Source organism: Thalassophryne amazonica, chromosome 7 (genome assembly GCF_902500255.1).
Source record: "Thalassophryne amazonica chromosome 7, fThaAma1.1, whole genome shotgun sequence".
Lineage (NCBI taxonomy): Eukaryota > Metazoa > Chordata > Actinopteri > Batrachoidiformes > Batrachoididae > Thalassophryne > Thalassophryne amazonica.
In genome coordinates this window covers 78,094,944-78,122,419 of record NC_047109.1, presented here as the reverse complement: position 1 = coordinate 78,122,419, position 27,476 = coordinate 78,094,944, and the positions used below count along the sequence as shown (strand labels likewise).

The window sequence follows — 27,476 nt, the reverse complement described above, 5'->3', positions numbered from 1 at the left end:
TTATGCATTCATGAGTTTATTGTGAATCAGTGTGGGCAGAGATTTCAACATGGTGACACCCAGACAAGGGTGTCATTTCGGGGAAGGGTTCACTAGTCCAAAGATTCAGTAGTCTGTGTGCATAAAAAAAAAAAAAGTCCTTTCGGCTGCTCCCTTGTTTGCACTCAGGGTCGCCACAGCAAATCCAAGGTGGATCTGCATGTTGAATTGGCACAGGTTTTACGCTGGATGCCCTTCCTGACGCAACTCCACATTACATGGAGAAATGTGGCAGGGGTGGGATTTGAACCCGGAACCTTCTGCCCTGAAACCAAGCATTAACCTCTTGGCCACCAGCCCTGCAAATTAAACCAAACATCGCAATTCACAGAGTCACTCGTGAAGGTTGGATAATTGCCATTTGAATTAAATGCCAAAGTCTTAATTACGGAATATTATGTATGACATTTTCATTGTACGGTACATCTTTATAACCATCGAAGTTAAAAACAAAGTGACATGATCCATCCATCCATTTTCTGCTGCTTCATCCGAGGTCAGGTCACGGGGGCAGCAGCTCGAGCAAAGCCGCCCAGTCCTCCCGATCCACACACACCTCCCCCAGCTCCTCCAGGGGAACCCCGAGGCATTCCCAAGCCAGCTGCGAGACGTAGTCCCTCCAGCGTGTCCTGGGTCTTCCCCGGGGCCTCCTCCCGATGGGACGTGCCCGGAACACCTCTCCAGCGAGGCATCCAGGGTGCATCCAAAAAAGATGCCCGAGCCAACTCAACTGGCTCCTTTCGATGTGGAGGTGCAGCGGCTCGCTCCTCCCGAGTGACCGAGCTCCTCACCCTATCTCTAAGGGAGTGCCCAGCCACCCTGCGGAGGAAACTCATCTCGGCCACTTGTACTCACAATCTTTTTCTTTCGGTCATGAGCCAAATCTCATGACCATAGGTGAGGGTCGGAATGTAGATCAATCGGTAAATCGAGAGCTTTGCCCCCCTGCTCAGCTCTCTCTTCACCACGACGGTCCAATACAGTGACCGCATCACTGCAGATGCTGCACCGATCCGTCTGTCAATCTCACGCTCCATCCGTCCCTCTCTAGTGAGCAAGACCCCGAGATACTTAAACTCCTCCACTTGAGGCAAAGTGACATGATTATTTTTTTTAATCACAGTGACATTCACTCTCACATCACAGATGAAAAAACATGTTTTAACTGAAATGATAAACACATGTAAGTATACAGCTACTAGTAGTGTAGCCTACTGAAATTTGGCATCAAAATATATTCATTTATTTACCTGAATCTTCAGACTAGTGGGCTGTTCCCCCATTTTAGCTGCATCATGCTCTTTGAGTTGAGAAGTTCCATATAGCGGTAAACAAGACTGTATGTGTAGAAGCTGAAGGCTCAAGGCATAAAAGCTGTTGTTTATTCAAACTGATCCATTTTAATAAGTACTTTTGCTTAAGTGCCATTTTTTTTCTCCTCTGTACTTGTTCCAGGATGAGCCTGGGGCCCTTTTAGATCCTCCTGCTGGTTTGGAGGAGGATCATCCTAATGGTGTTTCGAGCTTCACAGCGTCTGCTACATTATATCACGGAGCTGGACCAAAGAAGAAGAGGCATCGTATTCCAAAGCCAGAAAAAGATAAAGACCAGCTGGTGAGAAAAGGATTTAGTGAAAATTCTCGATTGCTACTTTTTTGGTCAGTTGCTGTAATAACACACAGCTGTGTCTTGTAATGCGATTTTGAATACAAACAGCAAAATGCAAGGAAGAATGCACAGTTTTTAAATGCGTAAAAGTTTGGACAATGTGTGTCCAAAATTCTGACTGGTCCTGTATGTGTCCTTGCAGTAAATAGTAAGTTCTAGCAGCTTCTCCTTTTTCCACTTGAGGTGGCCGCAGCAGATCCTTGCAGTAAATGTCTTAATATTTAAATACCTGCAGAGCAGAGAAACTGTCTTCAGTTTATTCCATTTCTACTTCTTTCCTCAGGTTGAACCAGACATGTCCACACTGACAGATGCACATTTTGCAGAACTGCCCAGCCCAGCATCTCTGTCTCACTAACCACTGTCCTGCCTGGATATGATGAACTACATTAATTTATGTGTAGTAAAACCACAGCAATATTATTAGCATAGTATAAACATATGGTATTTGCAATGTTGATACTTATAGTCTGTGTAAGTGACTTTATGGTCAGTGGGAAAGTGTGCACATTAATGGATACCTTTTGATGGACAGTAAACTTGTATTAGTAATGATTTTTATGACCCATTTCTGAATATTATTGAATTTATATTGTGTAGTTTTAAAGTATGCAAAGAGAAAATATTTCTCAGTTGTGTTTCAGTTTTGTAAACTGTTAATTGTGACTGTACTGTAATTAAACAAATTTGAATCTTTGCAAGTATGTGTACAATTTGTGTGTGTTTGTGTGTGTTGAGCATATCACAAATATGACTCCTACTATGACATCCTAGTACAGTGTTCATGCCTCAATTTTGTAACTTCTGTAGCTTATTTGTGTTAGCATCTGAACATACATCATATGTGGTATACCAATAATCAAAATGGGGGTAAAACTAGAGTGTTGTACATGATAATGCTAATTGACAGGGGGCAAATTGATTGCATCTTTTCAAACTTTCTAGAGATCTGCTGATTTTGATAACTTTATTGATATGAACATCAAACGAAAGATCTTGGTCAATAGTAACCCCGAGGTATTTTATTCCATCGACCTGTTCTATTGATTGATTACACAGAGATAAAATGAGTGAAGATTAGGTTAAATGTAGTCTTTTCTGCGTTGTTTCTGTGAAGGTTCTCAGTTGTCCAGGTGGTTTCAATAGTGGAGTAGCTTGAATCTTCGACTGGACTGGGTTGCTTGACGCGGGGACATTTTGCTTCTAATCGCTGAAGCTCCTCAGCGAAAATTCTTGCTCTGGTAGTCTGACTTGTCTTGACTCTTGCAGAGAAGAATAATAGAAGCCAGCAAAAGCTGGAGTTTAAACCTAACCAGACCCCTCCTACCGAGAGGCAGACTACTATTTGCTAGTAGTGACTAACAATTGCTCTAATTAGCACTTATTGTGCTCAGTCAGCACCCTCCTAAAGACGGCAGCTGTCCATCCTAACGATAGGACTGACGCCTCTCCTGACGACGTGAACGACTCATTACCAGGAACAAAAGACTGGAACTGCTTTGACCTGAGTACCCCATTGTAAACATGGGACAAAGCATGTCTCAGACCCCCTCCCCGGTTAAGGCTGGGTTTCAACTGTTTCACATACAATGCTTCTTTCACTCCCCTCTCAAACCATTTCTTTTCTCTGGCTCCAGGTTTTACTGGCTTCTGTTATTCTTCTCTACAAGAGTCAAGACAGAAGTCAGACTACCAGAGCAAGAATTTTAGCTGAGGAAGCTTCTGCAATTAGAAGCGAAACGTCCTCATGTCAAGCAACCCAGTCCAGTCGAAGATTCAAGCTTCTCTACTTTCTTTTCTGCTTTGTACCTAGCAGCATACAAGATGTTTTGCCAATATGTACCGTGCATCTGGAAAGTATTCACAGTGCTTCACTTATTCTACACCTGGTTATGTTACAGCCTTACTCCAAAATGGATTAAATTCTACACACAATACACCGTGGGGAAAAAAATGTTTTTTGAGATTTTTGCAAATTTATTACTCATTTTATTGTCATTCAGTAAAAAACATTATAGAGTTTGTCACAGAACGAAATATCGATGCACTGCATAAATAAAAAAAACAAAAATCCAAGGTGTGATAGTTGTGATTTTCAAACCCAATTTATCACTATCGATAACTGTCTCTGAATCTGTATATACACAGCATACAATAAATAAATAAAGGACATGTGACGTACATATGACAATGCTACAAGAATAAAGCTGCTATACCCAGTGCTACAGTGTATTCTATATCTTACATTCTGTATCAGTGGCAGTTCTACACTGAATTACTCCCCGGGTGAGACCCCCTCCAAGCTCCCCCCCCCCCCCCCCCCCAAAAGAAGAAGGTCAGAATTGTGAAGAAACAGCCAGTTTTTCTTATTTTATTATTATTTAATATTTTAGAAGTGCCCCTGAAATTGCAATTGACATCAAGACTGCAGGCTACAATATAACTCTAATACAAATATCCATGAATTGGAAATTTGAATAAATGCACCCTCACATGCTAAATGTCTGTCATTAGACACTATATTAATGTCTTTTAGGGAGAAACGATTAGCTCTTTTATTAAGGTGCATATTTGTCTCAACATTCAGCTCAGTATTTAGTTTGATGTTTGTAAAACCACATAAAACAGTTCTACATTTTTAAAGGTTTAAAGTGGTCTCACCATTTTCTTACTTATTTATATTTGTTGTCAACCATCAGTCATATTGACTATGGTGTAGCACCAAAAGGATCATCTTATTTGACTGTGTGGATCAATCTTAAATTTACATCCTCTGTTGGACATTTCTGACATATGAAGACAGACGCCTGTTGTAGATGCCAGTGATTCTGCAGTGCTGACTTCTGCCCTTGGTTTCATCATTATAATTTCTGATGACAGTCCGTCCATTTATGATTCTTTGTGATATTTGTTCCTGAATCTTTTTTGTTTTTTCATCTTTGTAAGTGACTTATCTGATTTCACAGCAGTCATATCACCAGTGATGAAATAGAAAGCAGAATGAAATCAGAACTGAAACTGATCTCTGAGCACATACACAAAGGAAGGTAACAGGACAAACACATAAATCAAACTTGAGATGTTCAGAAGGCTCATAAAACAGTAAGGAGCTCAAATCTCAAATCAAATAATTTGATTTGGCACATTCACACTCTCACCTAATCTAGTTCTGTAAACAACATACCTCGGTTGTTTAAATATTAAACTGAATATACTGTAACATACAATACAATTAATTATTCAAGTCACTTCAGCTAGTAATGTGAATGCAGCTCAATTCCCTGTGTGTCGAAAAAATGCACCCCGGGCAGCTGCCCGCTTCGCCCACATCAAAAACCGCGTCTGTTCTGTATTGCACAGTTCTTTCTATTGATTTGTATTTAACTGTTTTATGGCAGTTGGGTAAAAGCTGTCCCTGAATCTGCTACGGTACCGTCTACCTGAGGGCAGGAGAGAAAATGTTTTGTTAAAGGGATGGGAAGTGTCCCTGATTATCCTTGCCCTGGACCAGCAGCGCTGTTCTGCCAGTTCACCAATGGTTGGCAGCCTAGCCTGAATAATCTTCTGTGCTGCCCTCACAGCCCTCCCCAGTGCCTTCCTGTCTGCAAGGCTGCTACTGTCATGCCACAGACAGATACTACTGGTTAGAACACTCTCTATTATTCCTCTACATAAGGAGATGAGGACAGCTGGGCTCAGATGGGCACTCTTTAACCTCCAGAGAAAGTGCAGTCTTTCAGATTAAAAATAAACTAAGAAATCACATGTGCATAAGTATTCACAGCCTTTGCCATGAAGCTCAAAATTGAGGTGCATCCTGTTTCCACTGATCATCCTTGAGACATTTCTACAGTTTAATTGGAGTCCACCTGGGATAAATTCAGTTGATTGGACATGATTTGGAAAAGCACACACCTGTCTACATATAAGGTCCCACAGTTGACAGTGCATATCAGAGCAGAAACCAAGTATGAAGTCAAAGGAATTGTCTGTAGACCTCCAAGACAGGATTGTCTCGAGGCACAAATCTGGGGAAGGGTACAGAAACATTTCTGCTGCTTTGAAGGTCCCAATGAGCACAGTGGCCTCCATCATTGTAAATGGAACAAGTTCAGATCCATCAGGAGTTTTCCTAGAGGTGGCCACCCGTCTAAACTGAGCAATCAGGGGAGAAGGGCCTTAGTCATGGAGCTGACCAAGAATTTGATGGTCACCCTGCAGAGATGAACCCTACACAGAGATGGCTGCATCTCTGCAGCAATCCACCAATCAGGCCTGTATGGTAGAGTGCCAGACAGAAGCCACTCCTTAGTAAACTGCATGGCAGCCCACCCAGCGTTTGCTAAAGGGCACCCGAATGGCTCTCAGACCATGAGAAATGAAATTCTCTGTTCTGATGAGGTAAAGATTGAATTATTTGGCGTGAATGCCAGATGTCACATTTGAAGGAAACCAGGCACCAACCCTACAGTGAAGCATGGTGGTGGCAGCATCATGCTGTGGGGATGTTGTTTAGCAGCAGGAACTGGGAGACTAGTCAGGATTGAGGGAAAGATGAATCCAGCAATGTACAGAGACATGCTGGATGTAAACTTGCTCCAGTGCGCTTTTGACCTCAGACTGGGGTGACGGTTCATCTTTCAGCAGGACAATGACCCTAAGCACACAGCCAAGATATCAAAGGAGTGGCTCCAAGACAACTCTGTCAGTGTCCTTGAGTGGCCCAGCCAGAGCCCAAACCTGAATCCGATTGAACATCTCTGGAGAGAACTGAAAATGGCTGTGCACTGATGCTCCCCATCCAACCTGATGGAGCTTGAGAGGTGCTGCAAAGAGGAATGGGCAAAATTATCCAAAGAAAGGTGCGCAAAGTTTGTGGCATCACATTCAAGAAGACTTGAGGCTGTAATTGCTGCCAAAGGTGCATCAACAAAGTATTGAGCAAAAGGTGTGAATACTTATGTACGCGTGATTTGTTATTTTTAATAAATCTGCAAAAAAAAAAAAAAAAAACTTTTTTCATGTTGTCATTTTCAGAATTCTGGCTAGAATGTTATCTAGTCCTGTAACTTTGATAGTATGCAGGTTGGAAAGAAGATTGAGAACTTCAGCATCTGTTATACTGTAATACTGAAGGAGAATCTGTTGGATGGAGATTTTACTTTCTGAAGGAATATACTGAAGTCACATGAGGATGTAATTTTGTCAGCCAGTGATTTAACAATATTCACAAAGAAAGAGTTTATATTCATATTCCATTTTTCAGCTGTTGTTATTATTCTGTCACCGATCTTGAGCCCACTGATGTCACTGTTGGGTTTCTGTGGTTGTAAGTTTTTGAGAACAGTCAACATATCCTTGGATTTGTCACCTGCTGATTTTATTTTCTCTTCAAAGTAATTCTTCTTAGCATCGCCGCAGAGACTGTTCATGTGATTTCACATTTTCTTATAAATTTGCCAGTAATGAGAGTCTTGAGTGTCAATAACTTGAGAGTGATATTCATTTCTGATCGTTTTTGAGACATTCAATATCCTCTGAGAGCCACAGGCATATTTGAGATTTGGCACGGAATTTCCTAATAGGAGTATGTGTGTATTGAAAGTTTGGTGAACACGGTGAACATGCTTTTCCAGGTGGATCAGATATCTTCAATATCGTCAAAGATTTCTTCAACAGACCATGCCATTTTAGATCTTCACAAAGCATCTCACAGTTCATACGTTTGTAGTTTCTAGATGATGCATATTTGTGCTGTTGAACAGGTTCCCTCTTCATGTGTATCACAAGATAGTTCATTAAATGGTCAGCTACGGTTACAACTGCTACACCATTTGAAAATTTGCTCTCTTATATTGGTGAATGTCAGATTAACGATGGTGCTGGAACGATCACCGATACAAGTTGGTTCATTGATGATCTGTTTCAGGTTGTCGGAAGATGCTATATTGTTCAGTTGACATGTCAACGAGCCTGGTGTACTTGGCTTGCGATAATTGCAGTTGAAATCACCGGTGGCTCATGTTGGTCTGGTCCATGTTATAATAAGGAAGCTCTCAAATTTGTTCATAAATTCCACTGTGAATGTGGGATGACGATAAATAACAGTTAGTAGCACTGGTTTTCTGTGCATGTTAGTGTGATGCTTAGAGTCATGAGATTGGCAGGGTTAAGATCAGGTTGGCATCCATAAGACCATTTGTTATGGCTGAAAATTGCAACACCTTGTTTACCTACGGAGTCTCAGTTGTCTATTTGCTCAAGTTGGTATCTATGTCTGTATCTTTGTTCAGTTCAGTTATATGGACACTATCACCACAGCGCTCCACACCACGCTGAGCCACCTGGAGCACCAGGGGAGTGAGGATGCTCTTCCTGGACTGCAGCTCAGCCTTCAGCCACATCATCCCAGAGATCCTGGTCCAGAAACTGACACATCTGGGCATCTCCCCCACAACTGCCAATGGATCAAGGACTTCCTCATGAACCGCCCACAGTCTGTGAAACGTGGCCCCCACCTTTCCTCCACCATCACACTCAGCACCGGTTCCCCTCAAGGCTGTGTATTGAGCCCCCTCCTGTTCACCCTTTACACTCACGACTGCTCTCCGACCTATCTCTCAAACACCAGCATCCTGATGTACTGCATTACAGTGTGGTACATGGGGTCATCAGCAGCAGACAGGAGAGAGTTGCAGAGGGTGATCAAAACGGCCCACAGGATCACTGGCTGCTCTCTGCCCAGCCTGGAGGACATTGCCAGGTCTCACTGCCTCAGCAGAGCTGCCAGCATCATCAAAGACACATCCCACCCCAGCAACCACCTGTTTGACCTACTACCCTCGGGCCAATCAAAACTTGGACAAACACTCAGGGACAGCTTTCTACCCAGAGCGATCACTGCGCTGAACAAAAACAAATCACTTTAATCTGCACTTTCCAAAGTTTCTTCTGCAATATCTGTACCCATGTGCAATATTTTCCAGTGCAATATCATTCCACAGTTATACATAATTCTCATTTTACATTTTACTTTTTATCCACATTTTATTTTAGTTGTACATATATTTAAATAATTTATTTTGTTAAATGTCATTATCTTTTATTTAGCTAACAATTACTTGCACCTTGGAAAAGCACCTTTTGGAGTTGCACTCAGATCTTGTTGTAATGTAAATTACAATGACAATAAAGGCGATTCTGATTCTGATATATCATGTGTCTGGTCTATCAAAGTTTGAGAAACACACAATAGACAACACCCTTTTCAATTCATGATGATGGTATAGTACACCTCCATTTCCAGTATTGTTGTGAGTTGTTCGTATTAATTTTAAGTCCTTGATATCCACTTTAGACAGGCCAGGACGACTGAATTTGACATTGTAGGAAAGCAGCAGTAGAATGTAATGCTTCTATTTCACGTTTGACAGCTCTTAATGCAGAAAAAAGATTGAGTTATAGTTACAGAAAGAGAGAGAGAGAGAGAAATGAAAATAGTGTGCATTTGATCTACTCAGTCAAGTCCCTTCAATTCAGCACACATTTCACACTGGATGATCTTCCTGACACAACCCCACATTATGTGTAGAATGGACAGGGGGTGGCCTTGAACCTGGAACCTTCCGCTCTTGAAAGAAGTACACTAAACCATTTGGACTACCCCTGCCCAAATTTATCCCTAATTTTAATTATTATTATCATTTTATTAGTATTTGAAGCACATATTTTTAAATCCTGTGAGTGTCCGGGCCTCATTCAAGCGGATGTTTCGCCGTGACAAGCGTGAAACCTGCCCAATCACATCTGGTAGATTGGGTTGAGGGGCGGGGTCGAATGTGGAGGTGGGATTTCAGCTACCGTCCATCTTCAGCGTTGGTTGCCAACCTCTGTAAAAAGCCAAGAAGAAGAAATTGCTGTTACAGTGAGCGAGCTAGTCGAAAAGAAAACACAATTTGGAAGTAAAGAAGACCTTTTTTGGAATTAGTTGTGGCTTTAATTGAAAAAAGATAAACGAAAGCCCAGACCCTAGGTAAATGTCGTAAACATGTATGAATATACTTGCTTGGGTTGACCCTGTTTCCCCATATCTTAAATTTGGCTAACTAAGCTGCTAGCTAGCATTTTATGCATTAGCTAGATAGTTAACGCTAGCCACATTAGCTAGAAGGCTAATGATTAGAACGGCTTCTGATAATTTTGCGGCTTTCACAACGTAACAACCACAATATATCAGCTATACTGGACCCCTAAATAGTGATGCATGAATATGAACTCGATTCAGCTAGACGCTCCGGAGTACTTGTTTTGAAATGGGTCGGTTATCGTGCGAGGTGGACGAGCTAAACAGCTGTCTGCTATCCATGTTAGCTTGGCTATGAGCTAATTTTAGCTGACAACTCTGTCGCTTAAGTCGGTAACGTTAGCGCGATAAGATGCATTTACGTGTGTGTAATGACAGACGGTCAGGCAAGAGTGAGGTGAGGTTAACATTTGTGCAGCTGACATTAACGGGCCAGCTAGCTGGAGCTAACATCAGTTACACTAGCTGGAACCTATACAAAGATTTCTGTCTGACCTGTCTGTTGATCAGCGTTATGTTTGTTTGTTTTACTCAGCTCCCTTTGTGACAGACGGAATGTGGACAGTGTCGTAGTTGGAGCCATGGCTGACAAGAGAAAATTACAAGGTAAGAAGAGATGGTCAGGCTGCCCTAAGTACTGTGGCATTGAAATCGGCATGCAATTCCTATCTGATATCTATTCTAACACACAAACTCTTTAACGCTTGGCATTATGTTGGTAGGACGATGCACGAAAGGCAGGTATTTATGTAATGTTTCATCTCCTCAGGTGAAATTGATAGATGTTTGAAAAAGGTAGCTGAAGGTGTAGAACAGTTTGAAGATATTTGGCAAAAGGTGAGGTGTCTTTATCTCCTCTGTTTGCATCATACCTAATTAAAAATCTGTGCAAGAAAAACGTAAAGCATCCTGTTACCTACATTACAGCTCCACAATGCAGCCAATGCAAATCAGAAGGAGAAATATGAGGCTGATCTCAAAAAAGAGATTAAAAAATTACAGGTAAGATAAATTAGGCCATAAAGTGAGCTATTCTTTTGTTTTTACTACACTTTTTGACTTTTGCTGTGTGCATTTGAATCTGTTTAACATATCACCATATATATTCTTCCCAGCGATTGAGAGATCAAATAAAGACGTGGGTTGCTTCTAATGAGATCAAAGACAAAAGGCAACTAATTGAGAATCGCAAACTTATCGAAACGGTATGTTCTCTACAGTTTAAGAAATATATTTTGTGTTGTGTCTGTAAAATTATACTTGAGGGAATTGTCACATTTAAATTGTTAGCCTAAAAAGTTATTGGACTTTGTAGCAAATGGAGCGGTTCAAGGTGGTGGAGCGTGAAACAAAAACGAAGGCCTACTCTAAAGAAGGTTTGGGGTTGGCACAGAAAGTTGATCCAGCTCAAAGGGAAAAAGAAGAAACGGGACAGTGGTTAACAGTAAGCTGTTAATTGTTATTTATGCCTACTTATTTTTGTTGGTTATGTTTCTCTTAATAGCCATTTCAGTGTTTGAACACAAGGAAAAAAAATGAGCAGATGGTTTAATTTTGCAATTAAGCAATCTGTAATTTGGTCAAACCTGAATAAATATTTAGACAGTGGGACTTATTAACCACAACAGTTTAATGGAGGTCTTTTAAATATTAAATTCAAAAGACGAATTGATAGTAATTCAGTCTCTCTCTTTCTGACTCCCAGAGTACAATAGACACTCTAAATATGCAGGTGGATCAGTTTGAAAGTGAGGTTGAGTCTCTTTCAGTGCAAACGAGAAAGAAGAAGGGTGATAAGGAGGTAAGTTTAGTGTCGCATCCTGATTATGCAATTACCATATAAACCATGTATAATGTTCACTATTACTGTGTTGTGACAAAGGCTAACATTTTCTGTATAAATCATGTTGTTTTTCTTCCCTGTCTTGTAGAAGCAAGATCGTATTGATGAGCTCAAACGGTTGATTGAGAGACATAGGTTTCATATTCGTATGTTGGAGACCATTTTACGAATGCTGGATAATGACTCTGTGCCAGTAGATGCAATCCAAAAGATCAAGGATGATGTTGAGTACTACATTGATTCCTCTCAAGACCCAGACTTTGAAGAGAATGAGTTCCTGTATGATGACTTAGACCTGGAAGACATCCGTGAGTAGAACGTGAAGGCCTGTGAGAGCATCTGAGTGGTGTTCGTATTCAGTGGTACAGTGGACATCATAAGTGTTAATTTTCAACACCTGAACCCCGGTTACTAATGACATCTGAGTTTAGCATTTGCCTGTCTTGTCTTTCTGTTGTAGCTGCAGCATTAGTTGCCACATCACCATCAGGTCAGGGTAACATGGAAGATGAGATGTATCTTCACTCGAGCAGCACTCCCACTTCCACCACCTCTTCTTCACCTATTCCCCCATCTCCAGCTACATGCACTGCTGTAAGTTTAGCCAATTCGTATGTTGTCTTGTATCATAAAATCATTGGTCATGGTGTTAAAGGGATACTGCATACTAAAAGTGTATTCTGACACAACCTTGCACATACCCCTCTCTCAAATTTACAATGTAGTCAACCCTTAGTCAAGACACATTGTTTTAATCCGCTGGCTCATGTAATGAATTAGCATTTCAAAGGTGGATTGTCATATTAAGGTATCTCCTCCTATAGGAGAACTCGGAAGACGATAAGAAAAGGGGACGGTCGGCAGACAGTGAAGTTAGACAGGTGAGAGGCTCTCTCTGCTGTGTCAGTAGACGAACAGTTTAGTGCCGTACTCTTCATCTGTGGTCCTGGAGAATCACAGTGGATGGAGGGTTTTTGCCACTCAGACACTGAAAGAGGATGAGCCTTTTCTCTGTGGGACCATGGTTGGAGACGTCTGATGTAGTTGTACCACCTTCTGCACTTCTGGGCCTCCATAGCTTACTGTACACTGCTTCTCATATTGGCTTGATTGTCCTCATCAGTTTTATTCAGAAATGTCATTTATGCTTTTTCATTTGCAGTCACCGGTGAAGAACGGCACCCCATCCTTGCTATCTTCCTTCTCTTCTTCAACCGCCTCGGGGTCATCCTCATCTTCCTCCTTAGTGTCCATGGCAAGTGTTGTTGGAGGCATTCCTGTAGTTCCTACGAGCAGCAGTCTTATAGGAAGCTTCAGCAGCGCAGTGCAGCAACACCAACATCAACCTCCACAACAGCAACAACAACCTCAGTCAGCAAATCAATCACAGCAGCAGCAGCCACCTCAAACAAAGTCTTCTGTCCCCTCTAACAACACCCCCAGTCCACCCAGCAACTCCCTTCTCCCAGCTTCCACTGCACCTTCTCTTCAAACAACCAGCACACCCAGCTCATCGGCTTCCAACTCTCAGTCTCAGTCCACACCGGGACCCACCCCACCGTCCAATTTGGGACTTGGGTTGGGGCTGGGATTGAACAAAGGTGGCTTGACAGGAACCAGCAGTGCCAACCAAATGTCTGGTTTAGGCCTGGGCGGCCACTCCACTCCTTTAAACACAATGGCAGGGCTCATTTCAGGGTCCACACCTGCTCCTTACGCTCAGGCTGCAGCATCAGGAGGCCTGGGTTTGAGCAGTACCACCCAGTCAAGCATTTCAGTGGAGAACAACACTATCATCCCCACCTCTGGCTCCAGTGGAGTCACCACCAATGGCGCAGCAACAGGGCTGGGTTTGCTGGGTTCAAGCCCAGCTCACAGCTCTCTTAGTGGGAGCATACTGAGTCTGGTTCCTGGGCAAAATGTAGCCTCTGGTGCTTCTCAGGTGCCCCCAAGTTCTGTCAGCTCTGCCATTGGAGGGGTAGTTAGCATGATGGGAAACAACGGAGGGAATGTCGGTATCGTTGGAGGAGTAGGGGTGAATGCTGCTCCTGCTAGACCACCAAGTGGACTTAAGCAAAATGGAAGCACAAGTACGTTGTTACGTTTGACCTTCTTTGGCCATTCAGTTTCTATTTAACAAAAAAAAGTTCAGCAGTGGTATTGGTTTAGGAGTAGGCTTACTTTTCAACCTTTGTCCTCCTCTACCTCTAGGTTATAGTGCTGTAGTGGCAGAGAGTTCCACAGACTCAGTTCTAAGCACACCAAGCCAGTCACAAAGCAGCCAACCATCATCTCTTAGTTCTTCAACCAGCCAGCCGTAAGTTGTCCACATTATCTGAAGTGCTTCACACATTATATTGGTTTAATCTGTTTAATTTTAGGGTTCTACATCACCACAGAAGATGACAGAAATGCCAACATAAAAATCTTCAATACCTGTATTCTCAAATGTGAACAGTTCAACAATGAAAGAAATATTACAGTAAATATATAAACAAATATATTTCTGTGAAACAACCACAGTAGTGTGCCAAATAACTATGTAGAACAAAATTTAAATGCTCATTTCAGTCAATATTCCAAGAATCGGAGCCCATAAAATAAAATGACATTTTCCCCAGTTCATCGCAGAGGTGAGATAGTTACGCTTCTCTTTCCACCAACAACTTTGTCCTACTTTTAGTTTTCGTCCAAAATGCATCAAAAAAGTGTTCACCTGTAAGCTGTAATCTAAATATGAAATAAAATGTGCTCAGTTTGTAGAGTCTTACTAGATTTGCTCTGCAAAAAGTATAAACATCTAGCATCTTTCAGTCTTATTTACATTTGAGGAAGCACTCAGAATCCAGTTAATTTTAATTTAGGGCCCTTTGTAATTTTTTGCTCTGACCGTGCTTTGTGGTCTCAGGTCCACCACTTTAAACCACTGGCAACCACAGTAATTATTTTAAACAATTTAGGTTTGGAGAGCTTAAGGAGGATTTAAAAAAAAAGGGTTAGCATTGCATTCTTCTGAAATGTATGGTAGTTTCAGAAGTCTTGTGATGCTGTAGAATTCTGATATGGTTCAATTCCAATTCTGGAGTATTTCTGATTCACATGCAACAAGTTGAAGCAGCTGTTGTCCTCAGTACACCCAAGTAACGCTGATGTTTCTGTGCCTGAGAGCAGACACCAAGGGGAGGGTCTTGTTGCTGTTGTCTTCTTGTCTTGTTCATTTACTGCTTTTCAATAAATAAAGCCTAAGCTGCATGATGGATGGAGGAGCTAATAAAGTGTAATTTGAAGTTCACTGGAGTAAATTATACTGATTTGATCTGGAGCAATATGAGCAAAAAAGCTGACACGGCCCATCTGATTGAGGTTTTAAGGGTTTTTCTCTCTCTCTCTCTCTCTCTCTCTCTCTCTCTCTCTCTCTCTCTCTCTCTCTCTCTCTCTCTCTCTCTCTCTCTCTCTCTCTCGTGGTATGTGATCACAGCTGTTGCAACTGTTATCCTACTTTAGAGAGCAAGTGAGAATAGGGGGCTGAGAGAACACTCCTGTGGAAGTGATTTAAAGCTGTAGTACAGCTACCACTTCACATATTCCTTTTTTTATACACCCTGCAAACAAAAATTGGGGGGGTTCATATGGCATGTCTCAATAATGGTGGCACACCATATGAAGATGTACATGATGGAAAGTAATTTTTGTCTGGCATCTTTAAGGGGAAGTGATTCAGATCTTGTTTAATTGATGCATGTAATATTGACTTTTTTGTGTCAGTTACATGGACAGCAGTTGATCACTTTATTCATTCAGCCGCTCCGTCATCAATGAGTAATCCCACAATATATAATGTATGATGTAGTATTGGCTGTGACTGGGTATTGTTTTGTGAGCTTGCTCGCAGCTCCCTAGTTCACCACATTAACTTTGGCTCTCTGTTATTTCCACTGTGACTGGTGTAGGATGGACAATGGGCCCAGTTTAATCAGCTCCATCACCCTGCCTCCCAGTTCTCCGTCCCCATCATTTTCGGACAGCACACCCGTAGGAGGGAGTCTTCTCAACGGGCCCCACTCCTACACACAGGCCTCCGAGGGCCTCAAGGTGAGCAGAACTGTGATAACATTCAGCTAGAGCTGGTTGTCTGTGTTTGTCAGTCTTTTAGTGGTCTAATAAGGATTTGTCATCAGTTAAGCAGATATTCTTTTTTTTTTTTTTTTTTTTAAAAAGCCAGTTTTTAATATGTAAGCAGCAGCTTCTTTTGTGATTCTACATGAAGAAGTTGAGAGGTGTAAGACATAGCTGGTTGAAATTGTAAAGTAAAAGGATTTCTCTACAAATTACATGAATAGGAATGATCTACCTTCATACTGTGAAGAAGTAGAACCACAAACCTCTTTCTTGAGTAAATATCCCCTTGGTTGCTAATATGGAAGCTACTCCATGTGATAGTTTGTTTTTTAACTGCAGTTATCATACAAGAAGATGCAAATTAATGAAGAAACAACAGCAAAGTTGCTTGAGTGGAGTGTTGATACTGAGCAGAATTATACCATTAAAGGATGTAAATCTTGTATCAAGGTATGTTTGTTTGCTACACTGTCAGTGTTAGCTTGTAAAATATGCAACTCATTTATCAATGGCCGGCCTCAAAGTTCTGCTGTTGGTGGCCATATTTTCAGTTAAGTCTATAAATATTTGTAAATTTTTGATCTGGACAGTATAGTGTTGGTGAAAGTGAGCTGGTGAATGGTGTAATTCCATACTTTTTTATGCAGTTTCCTCTTATATAAGTGAGCAATTGTTTGCTCAGATGTTTCGTGACCAGGTGTGTGTCGTTTGCTTATTTAATTTATTAGTTAGCAAATACAAGGTGTAGAGTTTTGTTCAAGTGTTGCATGTGTCTTTGGAATCATGTTTAATGCTAATATGAAGTGTAAATAGCTGCTACTGCTAGCTAAGTGAAGTAAGGCATCATGAGGTTGAGAAATCCAAACACCGCCGTCAGGGTGGCAGTTATATTTGCTATTATTTATTTGCAATTTGTGGCTGACAGTAAAAACTGACAGTTTATTCCCAACCTTTGAATCAGTGATTCCTGTTTAAGGGTAATTTGCTGCTGTCATAATTCCACATAAAATGGTTGAGACATTAAAATGTATTTACATTTGTCAGTTTGTGTTTTTTGCACAGTCAGGTATAAACTAAAAATCTGCACTTTGAGCTTGTATTCATTATTTGCGTTCCACTCCAATATGCTGAGGTTTTAGACGGCTAACCTTGTACACATTTGTGGACCTACCATAACAAATACAGTGGTGCTCAAAAGTTTGTGAACCTTTGACCTGTTACTTGTCTGAATTTTATAATGACATTATATATATATATATAAAAAAAAAACCCAACATAATTTGGCCTTCTTTATATAAAAAAATTTGATCAGAGAAATTCTAGAGACTGTAACATTTAAGTGTTGTGTTACCAGATAAACAGCTTCATAGTGGACTGGCATAGAGAAAGATTTTCTTAAAACCATGTGAAATTTCAGCAACAGTTTGCCTGTAGGCACATGGGTGATGCAAGTGTAAGATTTGATCAGTTTTGTTGGATGGAAATCATTCTCTTTCACTCCACTGTGAAGCTGTGATACACAGACAAAAGTTACACCCTCAACAATTTCTCCAGTCACAGCCGCAGAAGCCTGTAACTCCTACACAGAGCTGATTAGGTGTTTTAGTGGCTTTCCTTGCTATTCTCTTTTAGTTTATTTATGTCATGTTGTAAAGATTAGTTTTCACTGTGAGTTTAAAGGGCATCATTTTTGAAAGTTTAACATAAAGAAGCCTGAATTATGTTTGGAAAATTTGATGTCATTAAAAAATTGAGATATGTAAAAGCTCAGGGGTTCACAAACGTACATGCACTTTAACAGTGGTCCATGTATCACTTTCTAATGTGGTTATCTGTGCTGGAAAACACGCAGTCAAATGCTTAATATGGTCGAATGTGTTTATGTTGTTATATTATAAAACAGATTAAGCGTTCGTTGTGTTGGCATCAGGTGCAGTTTGCTAACTTAAACTACTCTGACATAGAAGGCGTGGTATGATAGTGGCAACCAATTAGTATGTTACACTCGCCATGTACACACCTGCACTTACTGCCAATACGGTGACTGCCGGTGTGTGCATGGCATGTGATCATGGATTTGGAGTTTCTGAACAACCTGATGCTGTCCAGCTTGTCACACAGACTGTGTGTGTGTGTGTGTGTGTGTGCGTGCGTGCGTGCGTGCGTGCGTGTGTGCGTGCATGTGTGCTGAGTTAGTGGCATGTAAGTGGAGACCGCACAATGAGTCTAGTTAAATGGCGAGCGTTTTGAACATGACCAAAACACTCGCCACACCCTGGTGAGTGCCGCCAACCGTGTGACGTGTTTGTGGCGAGTAGTGACATGTTAGTGGCCAATACTGGAGAGTTGGGTGGCGAGTGTTAGCACGTGCCTCTAAACACCACGTATGTGCTTTCTGTGTGAGAGAGGCTTTAGAGGTGATGGCATTGATGATTCTGATGCTTTTCTTTGTTGCTGGAAACATTGTCTTTAACACTGCTGTTATTTTCCCTTGGTAACAAGTGTCTGGTTTCACTGAACTAAAGTTTACTTTGGCTTTAACATTGTCTTGTTTCCCTGTCAGGCTCCTGAGCCTCTGAGCTCTCTGAAGGCGATGGCTGAGAGGGCAGCACTGGGATCAGGCCTGGATGGAGAGCTTCCCAGCCTGCACCTAACAGACAGAGGTGGGAATCTTCACACATTTGTTGAACTGACTTACAAAGGAGTAATCTGTTCATGCTTTTATTCTTTAAATTCATCATCTGTAGACTGACTAGTTAGTGAGTTCCATAAATTCTGGTGAAAGATGGTATCATAGTGCAGCAGATAACAGAATATTTACAGAGGAGTCTTTCAAATAGTGAAATACTACTCAGACATTACACTTTTGAAATAACTGACTGGCCACTTGAATTTTCAATAGGCAGCCAGTTAGGGGTCAACTGAAGAATTACACAAGGGTCAAAACTTAAAAAAGCTCCAATCATATTGAAAGCTATACCACATTATTTGTTTGATTATAAAGATTCCAAAAAGTTATAGTTTGGACTATCTTTGAAGTATGGAGTTATGGGGTAAAGACAGCAAGAATGGTGACAAAGGTGAATTTCAGTTTGTACAGTTATAAAGTTGCTCCAATTTTGATAAAAAGTGATCCAAATTATTGGTTAATAGGGTTTTTAAAGGAATAGTTTGGACCATGTGTCATGCTTAGTTGTCACGTTACAGGGTAACATATATCACGTCATAGAATCCAGTGGATGGTGGCATTGTTTGACCTTTACTTTTCAGACCAAGCACTCAACACAGTCAAAACTATTCAATTTAGTAATCCTAATAAATTAGTGTTAGTGTTGATTGGTTCACTGTCACTGTGTGCTCCTTTACATGCACACGCTTAGTGGAAAAGGGGAAAAGTGAGAGATAGCTATGTCACTGTTTGTTAATATGTGTAAAACCTTTAGAAAATACTAACTGCAATGTTTAAAAATGAGCAGCAGCGGCCACCAGGATCCTGTGATTAGCAACAAGGCTTCAAAAGCAACTTTATAGACCTCTTTACTTTATTTGGCATGTTCAAAGATGAAAACATGTCCCAACATAGGCGGTTGACCGATCCTCACCTGTATACGTAGCTGAATATGCTGTAGTTTTACAATTGGTTACTGAAAATCCATGAACTTCTTGACTGACTTCATTAATCCTCTGCATGTTCTTTTAATGAATTGTTTTTCCAAATTGTAAAATTTGGGTTCAACAGAGCTCTTCACTTATCTCTGTCCTTTTCTTTCTAACCATGTGCTCCAGAATGTAACGTGTGATCGTCAGACCTCATTGTTTTGAGTCTGTGTTTGTGTTTTGTCATGTGACTGAGTCCATTGTGATTAGGGTTGGGTATTGAGAACCGGTTATTTTCGGGTATCGTTAAGAAATGATTCGATCCACCGATATCAATAGCCTTTTTGCTTAACGATTCCATTATCGGTCCTTCATAGTGGCCGTTGTTTTTGAGGGGGTTTGTCAGGAAAATGATCATTTCTCTACGTTGATTACAGACCCTGCAGCGGCTCTGTAATCAACAGCTTCTGCAGCGTGACTCCGCTTTGAAGCGTGAACCAATGAAGCAGTGCTTTGATCCGCTGTTTCGTTGGTTCTTTGATTCGCTGCTCTTCAGAAGTGGAAAGTTCTTAACCCCTCTCAAAGCCATTAAAATATGTTAATCGTGAGTCACTTTTGTGTAGGTTAAAGTCACTAACTGGGGACTCTTGTCTTGTTGCCGACAAGCAACGATAATCGTCCTCCGTTCCGTTGGCACAGCTCCAAACACTGCGCCGCTCTTTGCCGAGACAGTCTGGTTGGAATTAATAACTTCAAAGTGAATCACTGTTTTAAATAAATGACACCTCTTTCCAAATGCTGTAATACAGACAATAAACTACAATCAACTAAAATGTTTTTTCCTACCAAAATAAGACATCCTGCATTCTTTATGAATTACATCCTGACGTGCAGCACAGCCAGCTGCAAGAGTTCAGCTCAGATGTATGGAAAGACATTCATGCCAATAATGTCTGAACAGAAATGCTTTTGACAAAAACTACAGATTTTTTTTTTATTTCTATTTATGTCCAGAGATCAAGGATTTGGCATCACTGGTGTGGAATTTTGAAAATTGATCTTTTCTCCAGTGCACAAGTTGCAACAGCAGAGGTCCACTGTGATCTGTAATGCAGAACATCAGCCAGTAGAAAACAGGCAGGAGATGTCTGAAAGCCGACAGGCTGTATTTGTGTAACTGACCACATCATCTGTTTTGGGTGCTGTAGATATTTCTTCTGGGTCATCTGCAGCCCCGGGCACACCTGCTGCCCCCCAGCCGTCTGTGTCAGAAGTCAGCATTCCCCCCTCACTAGGTGTTTGTCCGCTGGGTCCAACTCCTCTCCCAAAGGACCAGCTCCACCAGCAGGCCATGCAGGAGGCTGCGTGGACTCACATGCCACACCCCTCTGACTCTGAGAGGATCAGGTGAATGTACCCCTCATTTTCTAACCCGCTTCTTCCAGTTAAGGGGGGGTGTGGGGTAGGTAGCCTATCCCAGTGGTCAGTGGGCGAGAAACGGGGTACACCTTTGATGGACCACCAGTCTATCACAGGGCCATATATAGACAAAAACACATTCACACGCTCACCTCACTCACAGCTACGGTCAGAGTTTCCAGTTTACCTTAACTGCTTGTATTTGGATGTGGGAGGAAGACAGCACGCGGAGGGGACGCAGACAAAGAAAGCACCAGGCAGGAAATAATCCCAGGACATTCTAGTTGAGGCTACAGTACTAACCACTCAGACACTGTGCTGCCTGTGAATGTACCATGTTTAATTTTTGCATTTTATTGATAGTACTTTTAAAAGTTTTACACACATTCACACACAATTTCATGCAACTGATGTAAATTGCTAAGCACCAAGCTAGTACAGACTGTTAACCGTTAACAAAATGCACTTGAAGATGGTGTATTATTATCATATGATCAGTTGCAGCAGCAATATAATCTGATGGGTAGAGATAACTTCTGGAAATATTTACAAATTAGGAGCTGCATTTGTTCAGTACCATGCAGTCTCAGTGATAATCAAATTATACATTTTGAAGCTCCCATTGATAAAGCATAGGGCCTCTCAATTCTATAAAGTTGCTAATCTTGCCATTAGTAACAATACTAATAGCCTCAAAGGAAGCTGGCGAAAAGACTTGGGTCATGAATATCAACCTGATAAGTGGGGAAAAAATAGTGTCAGAGTTTGGTAAATATGTGAGAGAGGCCAGGAGTAAAATTACACATTACAAAGTCTTGCACAGGTATTATTTTACTCCATCGAGATTGTTTAGAATGAAACTGTTGGGTGATGATTTGTGCTGGAAATGTAGAAGGGAAAGGGGAACTTTATTCATTGTATTTGGGATTGCTCGCTCATCACACCTCTTTGGGAGAGGGTCATATATATTTTAAATAGCTGGCTTGGTTTAGATATACCACTCCATCCAGAGATTTGTCTATTGGGAGACAAAGCTATCTTCCAAATGTCTCAAAAAATATTTTTCAGTGGTTTCTGTAAGCTTGATTACAACTTGTCGAATTATTTTGAGACACTGGAAGACATTGACTGTACCCAGTATTCGAGAATGAGCCAGTGTAATGATTGAAACTGCTTCATAAGAATGTATGCTAAGAAGGTTAGCTGAGGGTGTGAATGAAAGAGACTGTCTCATTCTGGGACAGGTTTTGGGACTATCTGAAAGTAGAAGAGCCACATGATTAAAAACATTGTCCCCTAGATCAGACTATGTATTCTTGTATTTATTTTTTTTCTATATGTAATGCATCTTTGTGCGAGCACCATGTACCATGATTGTGAAAAGATAATAAATATTTGAATAAATAAAAACAAAATGCCTTTTAAAGATGATTAAATCTGCCTCATTTCTGTTCTGTAGTTTTAAAGTGAATGTCAGAGTGATCATTACATCAGTTTGGTACTGATCAGTAGCATATCGTAATCACGTTTTTTATATATTATATATATATATATATATAATATATATATATGTGTGTGTGTGTGTGTTTTAAAATGCATTAGTCAAGTCCATAAGTATTTAGACAGTGAAATATATTGAAATTTGTCCCTGTACAATTGTCACAATGGAGTTGAAATGAAACAGTTGCGATGTGCTTGTAGTGACAACTTTTAGTTTTTCCCCCACAGAGCTGTTAATTACTTTAAATGTGTTATTCAGCTGAGTAGACAAACCCTTTGATTCTGAACACAGCTAGTTTGTCTCCACAACAGAAAAAAAAAATAGAGGGCACCTTTAAAAGAGGTCAAATTTCAGCACGTGTCTGCCGGACACCTGGGTTTCTAACACCTGAAGGGAACACCATGGGTGTGCTTACAATGCATTTGTAACCTTTTGTGTTTTGTCTTAAAGACAATACCTGATGAGGAATCCGTGTCCCACACTACCCTTCCATCATCAGGTCCCACCGCATCACTCTGACTCCTAGAGAGTTTTACCAGAGACTGTCCACAGAAACTCTCTTTTTCATCTTCTACTACCTAGAGGTAATAATGCAGTCATTCAGCTCTCCCTGCTGCCTCCAGTATTTTGTTCATGCTGTGAAAACATTTTTTTTTTTTGCCTCCCTCAGGGCACAAAGGCTCAGTATCTATCTGCGAAAGCTCTGAAGAAACAATCCTGGAGGTTTCACACAAAGTATATGATGTGGTTCCAGAGGCACGAGGAGCCCAAAACCATCACTGACGAGGTTTGAACAGGTGCCCCTACGCCACACTTTAATTACGATGAATGATTTTGAGGTAGAAACTAACATGAAAACATGCATGTTTTACTTTGTGCAAAAAAAATAAATAAATTCCACGACAACATTGGTTAGATGATTCATGGCTGTTCCCTCCTCCAGGGCACTTACATTTACTTTGACTATGAGAAATGGGGGCCAGAGGAAGAAGGAGGGGTTCACCTTCGAGTACAGGTACCTTGAAGACAGAGACCTGCAGTGACGGACCGAGAAAAGCGCAAGGACAGAGACATAATGTGCTGCTGTTGACATTCCGAGACTGAACTCCAAACTGTGGATAGAGATTGATGTGTAGTAGAAACCCTCTCCTAAAATGGAGACTGGCGTCTGTATAGGCTGCATCTCACGTGAAGCCCCCTTGCTCCTCAGTAGCACATTGCGTTTGATCAAGACACCCCGTGGGTGTGGTCAGACGCGTTGCACTGCGTGAGCTGAGAGGGCTATCATTAGAGATCTGCGTCTGTGCCTGTCTGTGTGCACACTCAGTATGTGGCATTAGGAAAGCCAACCCCATGCATGTTTCTCATGTTTTTTTTTTTTTTTTATTTCTTTTTCCGTTTCAACAAGAATCTGCACCGCCCACCCAACGTGAGCCTGGAAGCCTTCGACTGGACATAAAACTATATGTCAACTGCCCATCGTGTATTTACTGTAATTTGCCACTTTAGAATGGTGGACATACAGTGAACATTTAGTTATGGTGTGTAGGAACGGCTTCTTTTCAGATCCTACAATGCCTGTTAAATGTGGTCACTGTTGGAGACGGTGAGTGGTTATCGATAGTTTTATTGTTATTGTCGTGATCAATCAAACACTGATTGAGCGTGACCACAGGGCCTCTCCCTGTGCCAGGGAAAGAGTCCTTATTGGACATGGATTAAATTGCTATGCAATTGAACTGGTCTCTGACTCCCTCTCTTTACAAATATTTTTTTTTAAGTTAAACTTGTTGAAGATGCAATATTACAGCATATTCCTGTTTGTGACAAATTAATAAACTTGTAAATTAAAAAAGAACTTCAAGAAGTAAGCTTTGAGACATTGAGTTTTACATTATCTGAATTACAGCAGCTCTCTGCAGTGAATGAACCTGTACCAGATTTACCCAGAAAACTTGGATAAAACTGAATTGGTGTTGCAAAATTAAGGTATTCTTTTTGATCTTATAGCTCTGCTCTTCATTTTACCATCTTTCAAGTGAAAACCTGGTGAATGTTGCACCTGAACCTGTTTACATGTAGAGTAAAACAATAGAATCAAAGTTCTGGTGGTGTGTTTAAGTCATGGGCTGACTGTATCTAAATGTCTCACCTGCTGTTGTCCGTATGCTGCCCAGAAGAGTCACAGGTTGAATGGGGAGCACATTAAACTGAATCAGATCCCACAAAAACATAAGAACTGGTATTACAGCTCAAGTTTTTATGTGTAAATGCAGCTGACTGGAAAGCAGAGATGCAACAGGAAAATGTGATCATGAAAGCTGCCTTTTATTATAGATTCTATTTTTTTGGGCTTTTCAGAAAGAAAAAGGTCAGAAAAAGTGCTACAATGTGAATTTCCAGATACATTTACAGTTTTCTCAGTACTGCATGGGAGATGTGAGTAAATGGGTGTGATTATATATAATAAGATTGTAAAATTTCAATAAATACTTTTAAGAAATTACAAGTCAGTGCTGTCATCCTATTTGGAAAATGTGTCTACTGCATTTCTGGCAGAGTGGAGATAAAATGTTAAAATTAAATCTGTCTATAGGCATCATTACGTGACAAGTTATTGTAACCTGATGCTGACCTTCGGGCTCTTGACTATTATCTGATTTGTCAGACAAATAAGTATCACTCTCCATTGAAAAAGTCTAGCGATAAATATGTCTTCTGTATGAACTTCGAGCCCTTAAAACTTTCACGCCAGAAAACATACAACTAAGGTGGACCCTAAAAGCTACAACACATCTCAGAAACTTTGCTTATTATGCATTTTATGACATTTGGGTGTACAAATTACAAGTCATGTCAAAGATGTTTAAAGTGGGGTTATTCTGACCACAACCCAGTCCAAAAATGGTGGATCATAAGACTCGGTGTCACAGACCGACCGGTCCCCCCTAAAAATCGGTCCGCCCTGCCTCTACTGCACATCTACTGCACGTCAGCAGCCGTGGTTCACCAACTATCACCCTCGTTTCTGCTTAAAACTGCACTCGAGTCATCATCTGTCTCAGTAACAGATAGCTGAAGGGTTTGTACAACAATCATTTCCACATAAATTCATCATTATTCATCGTAAAAGATGAAGTAATGTTTCAGTCTCCTGAATGTTTCCGGGTTTTAGGCTCTCCACCTACAATTAATGATTGAGTAACAAAAATAGCTTTTATGTTGCTCCATCAAGCTGTAGTATTACACCCCCCGCCCCCCGGTGACAGAATGCTACATGAAACAAGTACATCATGCTTTATTAAAATGAGAAAAGGAAAAAAAAAAAAAAAAAAAAACTACAACCTGAAAGTATGACAAATGTGAGCTGCTCACATCTTTGCTTCCTTTTTGACTTTGAGGACCTGCCATGTTAGAGAAATATTGTCTGGTGGCTTCAGCCACTTTTTTCTCTGCAGCCTGTGGGTTTACAATCTCCAACCCCTGTAGATTAAAAAAATAAAAACTGTCAGCTGAATACTCTGCCACATACAGAGGACATTCAGAAAAAGTACACATTTTTACCTGTAGAGGAGTGAAGGCCACACTGGAGCTGGTTCCCGAGGAGCGGTCTCTGACGGTGGACTTGCCCCCGACGTCATGCTCTGCTTCTGTAAAGTCCTCTGTTGTGAGAAACACAGCATAAGATGATAAAGAGACAAGTGATTCCTCAGCAGTGTGATAGAGGAAATGTCCACCATTAATGTGTTTACCTTGAGAGATTTAGAGATCCTGGCTTTGGTGGCCTCGTTGACCTGAGCCTGCCTGACACGCCCGCTGCCACTCTTCCCCAGCTGACCCAAACTAAAGCCCAGGTCCTCCTGGTACGCATCATCTTCAATCTGCAACACCATATCACAAATTATGATCCAAGACTGCTCACGCTCTCCATTGCAGAGAATAAAAAACAGCGCAACAATATAAAATAGTAAGTGAAATCACAAACCCAAAAATGTAAGCATTTCTACTCACTTTACCGGACTGTAACAACAGCAGCTGATTTTGCCATCAATAAATGAATCAATGGAGCAAACCAACAGACATTAATAAAGGCCCCATTGCACTTAATATGAATGAGCAAGAGTCCAGACGAATCAGCTAGAATGGGGAAAAAGGCCAAGCTTCGAGACACATTTGGGAGAGACAGATATTCCGACAGCTGTGTACGAATGCCAAATATCCAGAATGTGGGCAGAAGCCACCTCGAATGATTCGCACACATTCCATGTGCTGCAGCACCCGAATGCAGCCGAAAAACAGCACGAATACCCAGAGTGAAGAATGCATGCAGCCAGAACACAGTACGAATCCCCACAATGCCAGCAGAATCCAGCAGGAATATGCAGAATGCATCCCGGATGCTGTAGGACAAGAGGCCTGAATGCAGGCCAAATAACACCCAAGAGCCGCTCGGAAGGTGCCCCGAATGCTGTACGAATGCACCTCAAAGGCGGACAGAACGCCCCTGGAATGTGCGCCAAATATGTAGGACCCAAAGGGAATGCATCCCAAATAACAGGAATGTACCCAGAATGCGACACGAATGTCCCAGGTGTCCCGGATGGCGGCGGAAACGTCTCCACCACAGTATAAAAGCCCGCCTGATATATACCGACATACTAGATGAAACGGACACATAACCAATAATGATATGGGTGAGATAGATCCACTATCAGTCAATAACTGGGTGACAAATACATGGACAACATACCTGCATGACATCGGGGTGAATTAGATCACAAAAGTAATATATCCACACATATTCTTGCACCAAAGTCCCTCGGCTGCCCCTTGTTTGGTCTTGGGGATGACACAGCGGATCCAATGTCACCCTGCATGTCCATCCTGTCGCAATACTGCCGCTGGGTGCCCCCCGACACACCTCCACATAAAATGCTGATGTGTAGCAGGGGTGGGGTTTGAACCAGGAACCTCCCGCACCAAAACCATACGCGCTACCCACTCGCCCACCACCCCAGCCCCGACCCATATGCTACACTGTTGTCCACATGCATCAGGCAAACCCAATATCCTGACCACATACAGTAGTGTTCAGAATAATAGTAGTGCTATGTGACTAAAAAGTTTAATCCAGGTTTTGAGTATATTTCTTACTGTTACATGGGAAACACAGTACCAGTAGATTCAGTAGATTCTCACAAATCCAA

The 27,476-nt window shown here is 41.3% G+C and overlaps 3 protein-coding genes across 3 annotated transcripts in view; 2 read left to right on the top strand and 1 right to left on the bottom strand.

Moving 5' to 3' along the window:
* Positions 1 to 2,402, top strand: part of tfpt (TCF3 (E2A) fusion partner) — a 14,599-nt gene extending 12,197 nt beyond the window's left edge. The window contains exons 6-7 of the mRNA XM_034174692.1: positions 1,495 to 1,653; positions 1,991 to 2,402. Coding sequence (XP_034030583.1) covers positions 1,495 to 1,653; positions 1,991 to 2,065 — 234 coding nt within the window. The 3' untranslated portion in view covers positions 2,066 to 2,402. The remainder of the gene's footprint in view (positions 1 to 1,494; positions 1,654 to 1,990) is intronic.
* A 7,184-nt stretch (positions 2,403 to 9,586) lies between these two features.
* Positions 9,587 to 23,486, top strand: LOC117514306 (CCR4-NOT transcription complex subunit 3-like). The gene is given in 20 exon segments (XM_034174695.1): positions 9,587 to 9,739; positions 10,326 to 10,396; positions 10,560 to 10,627; positions 10,718 to 10,792; positions 10,906 to 10,995; positions 11,106 to 11,234; positions 11,496 to 11,591; positions 11,722 to 11,941; positions 12,094 to 12,227; positions 12,458 to 12,514; positions 12,796 to 13,723; positions 13,845 to 13,950; positions 15,584 to 15,725; positions 18,316 to 18,423; positions 20,557 to 20,756; positions 22,720 to 22,792; positions 22,794 to 22,853; positions 22,940 to 23,056; positions 23,213 to 23,245; positions 23,247 to 23,486. Coding segments are annotated over 19 exon segments (2,727 nt in total). The 5' UTR covers positions 9,587 to 9,739; positions 10,326 to 10,371; the 3' UTR covers positions 23,313 to 23,486.
* Positions 23,487 to 25,700: 2,214 nt separating this feature from the next.
* Positions 25,701 to 27,093, bottom strand: LOC117514304 (U4/U6 small nuclear ribonucleoprotein Prp31-like). The gene is made up of 3 exons (XM_034174693.1): positions 26,022 to 27,093; positions 25,834 to 25,931; positions 25,701 to 25,752 (listed from the first exon to the last, which is right to left on the bottom strand). Exons 1-3 carry the CDS (start codon positions 26,160 to 26,162, stop codon positions 25,737 to 25,739), a joined length of 255 nt encoding a protein of 84 aa, XP_034030584.1. The 5' UTR covers positions 26,163 to 27,093; the 3' UTR covers positions 25,701 to 25,736.
* Between the last annotated feature and the right edge of the window lie 383 nt (positions 27,094 to 27,476).